Here is a 9,028-nt window from a genome sequence, read left to right as displayed (position 1 = left end):
TTATAGAAGGCCAAAATTATTCTTTATTTAGCCCAATTGGTGAGGGAAGTGTGGTGGCATTGGTCTTAAGTTCGAATTCTATCGATGATGATACCTTGAATCTACTTGTTGATTGTTATGAAGCGGTCAACATCCAAATATTTGAGTCTTTATGAAAAGTCCTAAGGATTTGGTCACAGAAAGTTTCTTAATTAAAAAAAAAACTAAAATTACTCTTTATTTTGCCCAATTGGGGAGGAAAGTGTGATGATACATAATCTTAAGTTGGAATCCTAACACTAATGATACACCGAGATTTGAATCCTAATAAAAAGTCAAGATTTGAGTTCTTACGAGTAAGGACTTGGTCAAGGAAAGTTCCTCAATTAAAAAATATATAGAAAGATGCCAAGAAAATTATGATCTTGCCATACGTGAAATGCCCATTCGTCAATTATAAGAGGCCCCATCAGAAATTGCAGAAATGGCTAGTTTCAGTTTGCTTCCTTTTTATTTTCAAAACATATTTTCAATCTTATTTTATTTTTGTTTCTCCTTCGCCCTTTGATGGTCTACACTTGGAATCTAGTAAATCAAACGTATACGTTTTGTGTTGCAGTTCGCAAAAACCAGTGAATGAAATGGGGTAATTAAAATGGCTAAATGGATGGGTGTCATCCGAATCTAGCTGTTAAAAACACATTTTTCAAGGAAGCCAGAATGTCAAAACCGCTCGTGCTATTGATTTGGAAAGCTGTTTCCTCATTTGCTTGTTCCACTAACTTAATAGTATGTGACGTAGAACTGATATGTACACTCCCTCCCAGTGATAAGACAATACGCCCTTGGGCTTTCCCTTCTTATCAACCGGAAGGTCGCGACCGCTAGCTGCATGCGAAGTACTGCTTCCATCGAATGTGGGTGTCAACTGTTGGTTGGATAGAGATGTCAACACCACAGTGACTGAAACGACTGAGGGAGATCAATACATAATAATCAGCAGAAATTAACATATATCCTCTTAAAATAGAGAGATAATGAAATGCATATGCCAAATTCCAGGAGTTTGTAAGCCAGAATAAAATCCAATAAGGGAAAAGAAGCATCATCTTTTGGATTAATTATCATCAAGGCACGTAAATGGTTGCTTGGTAGAATAAAATGGACTTTATTCTAATGGAACTCTCGAGTTAACTCGTTGTTATCTTCTTCCAATGTGTTTTTTAGGCAATGACGATTGATGGGAAGTTAGTAACACAAACTAAATGAAATTGGTTTACTGAGAATTGCTATTTTTTCCCCCTCTTGCCTCTATATTTGCCTTGTTCAAGGGAAGAAGAGCCAATGTGTTTTTTAGGCAATGACGATTGATGCGAAGTTAGTAACACAAACTAAATGAAATTGGTTTACTGAGAATTGCTAAGGGAGGAAGAGAAAGTGAGGAGAAAGAAAAGGATAGAGAATCTACTTTGATGCGGTTCATATCTGATCTGCCTTACACATACAAATAAGGGAAACTCACTGTTCCCTGTTTAGGTAAAGATACAAGGAAATGATACAATAGTCGCCTTGAGAGGAAGGATTGTACGTCATTGGAAGAGTACGGAGGATCGGACCCGGTACGGATCTGGAGACGAAGCGTCGTGGAGCAAAAGAACACGGGATCTACGGGGCTTGAGTATGGCTTGAATCTGCTTCATCTCGGAATTCGGGAGATGCTTTAGGTATCGCCGCTGGTAAGGTACTATTGGGCGGTTGAACACGACGATTCGACGTTTGGCTCTGTCTCTCCCCAGTGAATTGAACTGTAGAAGAATGGCTTGGTTCGTGTGGTGCGCTGCAGCAAAATGTGGTGCGTCGGACGGTGCACTCCACCGCCTGCTCATGATGGGTCTATCTGCAAATGTGTTTTGCTGCCGACTCGTCTTTTTAGGCTAGGGAGATTGGGCCTGGATGGAAGGAGCGAAGATGTTTGGATCACAGAAGCAACGTAAACAAATTAGCCATTGGGTTCACTAGTATCATGGTGTTTGATTTTTTTTACTTAAAAAACTTAATTTTAATCCAACTTAATGATATTAAGTATTAACTTATTTTTTATCATTTTATTTTTCTTAAGTACTAAGTATTAATAGGGGCAGGGTTGTAAATATACTGATTTTTCACTTGCCTTCTTTTATGACACTCTCTTATATTTATAAGGTGCTAGAAGGTCCATGTGTCATTGTCTGGTTGCCCAAACGGGTAACCACCCATAACAGAAGAATATTCTTTGAGTTTGCATGATCGTGTTATTGATAACAAAACTATCATGATTAAAACAAGGATAAAAAGTTGTCTTCAAATGATGAACAATTTGGCCCAAGATCATTTCTAGTCAAAGCTGGCTGCCTTTGGCCTAAGAGGTTTGAAAATCTTAAACTTTATTCACAACCACCTCAACATCATGATACCACCATTGAAGAGGCCAATTTCTTTGTGATCTATTGATTATCACCACATGGCAGACTTTTTATACTGTAAATTCTTCATCCACCTTTGTAATTTAATCTAGAATTTTACACTAGCATCCTTTGCATACCCATGTTTCGTCCTCCTTTAACTTGAAGCTCTCATTGATTAATCCTATATGTAGACTACAAGGACATTAATACAAGGAGTGAGTTATGAGTTAGTTTGATCGATCCTCTCCAATGATCAAGTGAGTCCCGATTTATTATTAGATAGCTAATGACAAAAGGTGTGTGTGTTCACTTAATTATCTTTGCACTAGTAGTCTCATATTTATAAGGGAAAGAATTATGTCATCTTTGGATCATCCAACGCCAACCAAATTATAGGGGTAATGCATAGCTTGGGGCAAGACCATGAGCCGTTTATGAAACTTGAGGAGAGCAAGACTAGCCCCAAAATCCAAAAAGAGGCCAAAAAAAAAAGAAGAAAAAACAAATAATTTTTTTGAAAGCTCATTTAAAAATAATTTTAAAAAATATTTCTAACATTTGAAATTTTTTATTATTCAAGTATTAAAAAGGCTATACAATTTAAATCTAAAAAGATAAGTATTGTGTAACCATTCCAATAAGGATAATAATCTATTTATACTATTAACACCACAACGACCTTTTCCTACCCTCTCTCCAACTTTTAAATATATAGTCTAAAAACTTATTAATCAATCAATCCCATTGTTCATCCCAATTCAAAATTAATAAAAAATATACATTTAAAGAAGCATAGGCGTGAGACATGCTTGTTTCTCTTCTGGAACGGAGCATGAAGCGTGTTTATTTAATTTGTTTGTATAGACCGTGGAGGCGTAAATAGAAGAGCAATGCAATTGGAAGATGTTAAAATCCAGATATCAAATCTTCTGGTGCTGACTTCTTACAACCAAACAGAACCATAGCATCTGATTTTGGCATTTTGCATTTGGCTGTGATCAGAAAATTAATTCCTTGTGTCTGCAAAATTTCCACCAACAACCCCGCACACGTACGTTAACCATCTTTCAGACAAAATAGCTTATATAAGTTACAGCTTCTCTTCACATTTCATGGCTATTTGTTTGTTAATCAATGGCCTTTTTTGTCTGAGTCTTTTTTCAGTATGGTACGTTATACGCCCATTCTATGATTCTCAATATACAATTATGACCACTAACTTGTGTGGGCCTTGGAAGAAATTTTGAGTCATCCTCATCATTCCTATTGAAAGCAATTTTTTAATAGAATTTTCCTCTCTTGATTTTGACACGTAGAGAAATTATATCATATTTCCTTTTGATTTTATGAGATTAAATTAATTTTAAATCATTGGCTTAAAATTAATTCTAACTTGTATGCCTTGATTACTTGATATCTCTCATCTTTATCCAAAGTATTTATCGTTGAATCATGTTTCAAATTGACCCGTCCGTACTGAAAGTCGGATTATGCTAATGAACCCTAACAATAAACAAGGTTAGGCTCAAATCCATGCACGTGCCCAAGATCCAGAAGTCAAAGTTCGTGAATAAAATAAGAGGCAGTGATCGATGGTGACGAAAATGGTTTGTTATATGCATGCAACACCGGAGCCCATTTTTTAACCTCATGCAACGTCTTAATTGGGTTTTATTATTTTCTTAATTCACCCAGAATTTGTTACATCCAAAATAAGAGCCCTATAAGGATTATAAGTGTTGATATAAATTCGTTAATTGGCACACAAATATTAATTATTCACTATTAAAAAATGGTTATGAGATATTAAATAGAAAATATATTTAAACAATCTTTTATTTCATATTTAATATTATTAAATTAAATTAAAATTTCAATCAGTTTTACTATTGTTTTATCCCATCTTAATCAATGAATTAAATAATAAGAATGCTAATTATTTTTAAATTTTTATTTAAAAAAAAAAATAGAGAGAACTCAGAGAAGCATTGGGTGGAGACCCTCAAGGGGATTGGGCAGAATTCTGCTCAAAATAAGATGGCTTTTAAAACAATGTCCTATATATAAAAGAAAATCGATTATTAATCCAACGGCTTATGTTGTTCTTTTAAATATCCAACGGCTCATGACACACATATCATGGCTTATAAGGGCGTGGGACACCGTTGTAACGACCCTCTGGCCTTTTCTCCTACCTGGTCTGTTACGATTATTATTGTTTTTTTTTTTTTTTTTTTTAATTTTGTTGAAATAATAAGAGGAATTTCCATTTTTAGTCTGCAATTCGATGATCGGATCAAGCGGTCTTGTGTTCGAACCGTAAACCAAACCAGTTTGGAATGAAGAAAAGGTTGGAGTGTCGGGCATTTGAACAGTTGAATCTTCATGATAAACGTCGACGTTTGCTTTTCTCATGGTCGGTGCTTTCTTGTAGACGTTATACTCTGAGGAGAGAGAATAGTTTGAGACGGTGATGCGGGGACTTGAACCGAAATCGAAGAATATCCGAGGTGAGATTTTCGTCTCTGTGATCTTTTTCTTTCGGTATTTCACGTTTTGTCCATTGAAATCTGAGAGGATACCGAGATTGTGAGGAGTCTCTTTTTCTGGAGAGGGAGAATTTGATTTGATTTTCAAAATCAATTTTGACAAAAGAAAAGTGAAAAAAAAAAAAAAAAATCTAAGATCCGTATCTACAGTGTTTTGCATCTGAAGAAGTTGAACTCAAATTTATTGCTTCAGATTTCCGTTTATTTGTTTTTCCTGCTTCTTTTCTTCTTTTCGGTGGCTTCTTTCTTTCCTTCAGAAGGCACTGTTAGATTTCATATTTCGTATGCGGCTTGACAATGTCGGGTCAATAGGAGGAAATACCGAGTCTCTAAAATCAGTAAATTATTTTTTTCAAAATGCTGTATAAACTTATCTTGGCAATTCATTACAAATCATTATTTTTCTTTCTCAAGTACCTGTCTCTCTTTACTTATTTTTTTTATTTTTCTACAGAAACCCTCGGCATGAGGAAGGATGTAGAATCCTCTTTAATATTTTTTTTTCTAGTTTCCCCTATATTTCTCAAAGTTGTTCATATCCAGGAGAATTCATTTATTTATTTTCATCTTATTTTTGCAGTTCTGGTTAGAAATGTCTTCGTCTAATTCTCCGTGTGCGGCGTGCAAGATTCGCCGGCAAAAGTGTACGCAAGAGTGTGTACTCGCACCCTATTTCCCACCAGATCAGCCTCAGAAATTCGTTAATGTCCACAAGGTCTTCGGTGCAAGCAATGTTACAAAGCTTCTCAACGAACTAAATGCTGCAAATCGAGAAGATGCCGTGAATTCCCTGGCTTATGAAGCCGAGGCTCGTCTTCGTGATCCCGTCTATGGCTGTGTTGGTCTGATTTCAGTTCTTCAACAAAGACTTAAGCAAGTTCAGAGTGACCTTTTGACTGCCAAAAAGGAACTAGCTGCATATATTGGTCCATCAGCGATGTTACCTTTTATCCAACATGTCGAGTATATGCCACAGCAATACATGAGTGATCCTTCTTCATCGTCGGTGATTCCTTATAATATGTCTCCAATTTTGGGTCTTCCCCCCGGTGCTTCACACAGTGGGCAATTGGTAATTCGTGAGCCACAGCCACAGCAAACTCAGCAGTATCAGCATCAGCAACAACAGATCCTTGAGGCTCAGCAATTAGCTACAGCTATGGCAGTAAGAGGGCAAGAGATATTGAGGACTCATGAGCAGCAGCTACAGGAACAAAATCTTATTCGGTTCGACAGTGGGTTTGACGCTGATGCTATGGTCGGTGCTGCAAGTAGTTTCAACCAGATGACTGAAGCTGTAATGTCACCATCTCTGGCTTTGGGTACATTTGATGATGCTTATCAGCTTGAAGAACAGCAACAAGAGCATCAGCTTCGGCCCCAGCTGCTGCCTCAGACCCAAAAACAACCTCAACAGCAGCAACCACAGTTACCTCAACAGCAGCGAGGAGTTGGAAGCGAGGAGGGCAGAAGCGTGGGCCCCTCTTGTTAAATCTTGCAGCTCATTCTTTTAACAATTTGTCGTTCATGGGTATATTCACTCTCTGTGTCTCTTATTTATGGCTTATGCTTGTGCACATGAAGGTTTCTGAATGCTTGATTCTTGCATTTCTGAACTGTTATAATGCTATGCTTCATGAGTGAAATTTGGGTAATGTTGTCTTGGGGCACAGGTCATTGCCTGGCCAAAATTACTCATTAGTGCGAAGTACTGTTGGGTATTGAGATAATTACCATCTTTTCACCGCGGGAAATGTCCATTCATCAATTATGAGTGGCCCCACCTGACATTGCAGCCCTAGCTTCTTTCATTTTTTTTCTCATTTCTTCTGAAAACATATTTTGCTATCTTATGATTCTTATCTATGTATATATGGTTCATACCAGCAAATAAAAGCCTACGCCGCCTGTTTGTTTTGTTTGGCTAAAATTGAACGGTTGCTGGATATTAGGAGTATAGTTGGGAAGAGAGGAAAAACAAGACAAAAAAAAACCCAGTTAAGGCTGCTTTGCAACCAGTGAACAAAAGGGGCAATTATATTGCTTGTTTCGGGATTTTGGCTGTGTCAAACACCCCTTTTTTTTTGTAGTAGCCGGAATGTGAGAACAGTTCGTATTGACTTAGAAAACAATGACATGTGACATAAATATTCATATATTTATATTATGTGCCTGTGTAGAGAACCGCAGTTTGGTTTTGGTATTAGGCTTTTACCATGTGCTGAAATTTACTCCCACGATGAAGACAATACTACCCTTGTTGCATTTGTCTTGCTGTCCCCGGAAGGGGACCCCCGGCTTTTACCATGCAAAAATGTGTTACCTGGGCTTGAAAACACCCCAAGTCTTACACGGAATGCAGGTGTTAGCAGTGGATCGGGATTTGGGAAGAAATGCTGACACCGAAGTAATGGAAATCAGGGAGGGACATAATTATGGTCAAGATATAATAGTATAGTATAAATTATTATATTTTCTCCTAAAACAGAGAGACCTAATTTTTCTTTAGCCTTTTGATCTTGTTTATGAACTCCATGAATTTGATATATACATTTTACTACCAGAACTCCCAAAAAGGTGAAAGGAAGTATCATCATTTGGATCAACATCAACCAGGTATGCCAATGGCTGCTAGGTGAGCGTTGCTATTATTTTCCTCCATTTTCTTTTCTTTTTTTTCCTTATTTTTTATAACTTTGATGCAGCCATAAATAGAGGGATAGAAAATTCGCTTTGATTCTGTTCATATCTGCCTTAAACACACAAAGTTGGGAAGGAAGGAGAGCAAAAGAGGGTGATAAGGCACCTTTGGTGAAACATTCTGATGGAAGTGTAGGGCACCATTTCAAGTACGGTTCCTCTTTCTGGTTTATTTTTGCATTTGATTCCCATTATACTTTCTTCTTTGCTCAATCCTTGAGTGGGGTTGGTAAAGGAGAATTACTAAGAGTAGCGCGTACCATCTTCGATTCAAAAATTTGTAAATGGCAATCAATTTAAAGGAAAGAACTTGTACTTGAGATCTCTATGATCTGTTGAGTAACAGTGCACAATAACAGTTGCAGAACAGCTTTACAAGATTGCTGTTATCGATCAGGTCATTTATTAACTATCAATTGAAGCAGCTGTATGGGGAGGGGTGATGGAAAGCTGGAACTTTTTCTCTTCTTTTCCAAGATGTACCCACCTCTAGTTTTAAACCCAAACATGAATCAACCATAGCTGGTAATGATAGCTAGTAAGTAGGTATTTTGCCCATTCATTGATGATTCTCATTTTTTGCTTTATTGAAAAGTGAATCACATGTGAGATAGAGCTTCTTCTACAATTCAAACTAGAGCTCTTATCACGTTTCACATAAGGAAGTTTTTTGCTCTCACTACAAGTCTAAATAAATATGAAAAATCTTTTTGTTCAAGTCATAAATTATTTGAATAAAATTAATCAAACCGGACAAAAAAAAAAAAACTCTTATTGAATTTAGAAAAGGGTTTACGTCATAAATATTGTTAAAATATATACCAATATAATAACATTAAGAGTGTGAAAAGAGCTAGATGATTGTAGTGGGTCCTGCAGATGTGGGTGGGCCACAACCTCCAATCCCAGTGTTGTGATTAATCATGGTTGACATGATTCTCTTTTTTAAATCTTCTAAAATCAATGTTTGACGGTAATATTTTTTACCATGTTTATTTCCCATACATATATGGTAGATAAACCTCAGGAAATGCTCTTAACCACCGCACACGAGGGAAGGTAGAGTGATATTAAGGTCCCTCACACATGATAGGGAGTATAGACGACCCCTTTGATTGGCTAGTAAATGGAACCTCTTTGGCATGACAGGTTTGGGAGCAGTGGGTACACTGTCTAGTACAGACAACACGAATATATCTGCTTCATTTTTATCATGTTAGTTTATATCAAACTTAGAATCTATATGACGAATGGGTTGAAAATGAGAATAAATTGAAAAGAGTAGGGCCCAAGACTCAACCCCCATGTGCATGGACCTTGTTATTCGTACATTGCTTTGAATTACTTTGGAAGCAT

General features: G+C 36.8%; 1 protein-coding gene across 4 annotated transcripts; it reads left to right on the top strand.

Annotated features, from left to right (window-relative positions):
* Positions 1-4,600: 4,600 nt before the first annotated feature.
* Positions 4,601-8,081, top strand: LOC100246034 (LOB domain-containing protein 36). Of its 4 annotated transcripts, XR_786279.3 has the most exons (5): positions 4,619-4,773; positions 4,858-4,933; positions 5,553-6,503; positions 7,537-7,588; positions 7,678-8,081. XR_786279.3 is itself a non-coding variant. In XM_019220903.2 (2 exons), exon 2 carries the CDS (start codon positions 5,565-5,567, stop codon positions 6,462-6,464), a length of 900 nt encoding a protein of 299 aa, XP_019076448.2. In that variant the 5' UTR covers positions 4,619-4,933; positions 5,553-5,564; the 3' UTR covers positions 6,465-6,627. The 4 variants fall into 4 exon arrangements, 1 of the variants encoding a protein (XP_019076448.2); XR_002030389.2 differs by having other exon boundaries at positions 4,601-4,933; positions 7,537-7,607; XR_009466209.1 differs by having other exon boundaries at positions 4,619-4,933.
* Positions 8,082-9,028: the final 947 nt, after the last annotated feature.

Source organism: Vitis vinifera, chromosome 7 (assembly GCF_030704535.1).
Source record: "Vitis vinifera cultivar Pinot Noir 40024 chromosome 7, ASM3070453v1".
Lineage (NCBI taxonomy): Eukaryota > Viridiplantae > Streptophyta > Magnoliopsida > Vitales > Vitaceae > Vitis > Vitis vinifera.
Note: the sequence above shows the minus strand (reverse complement) of the source record. Positions and strands in the feature narration are given on the sequence as shown.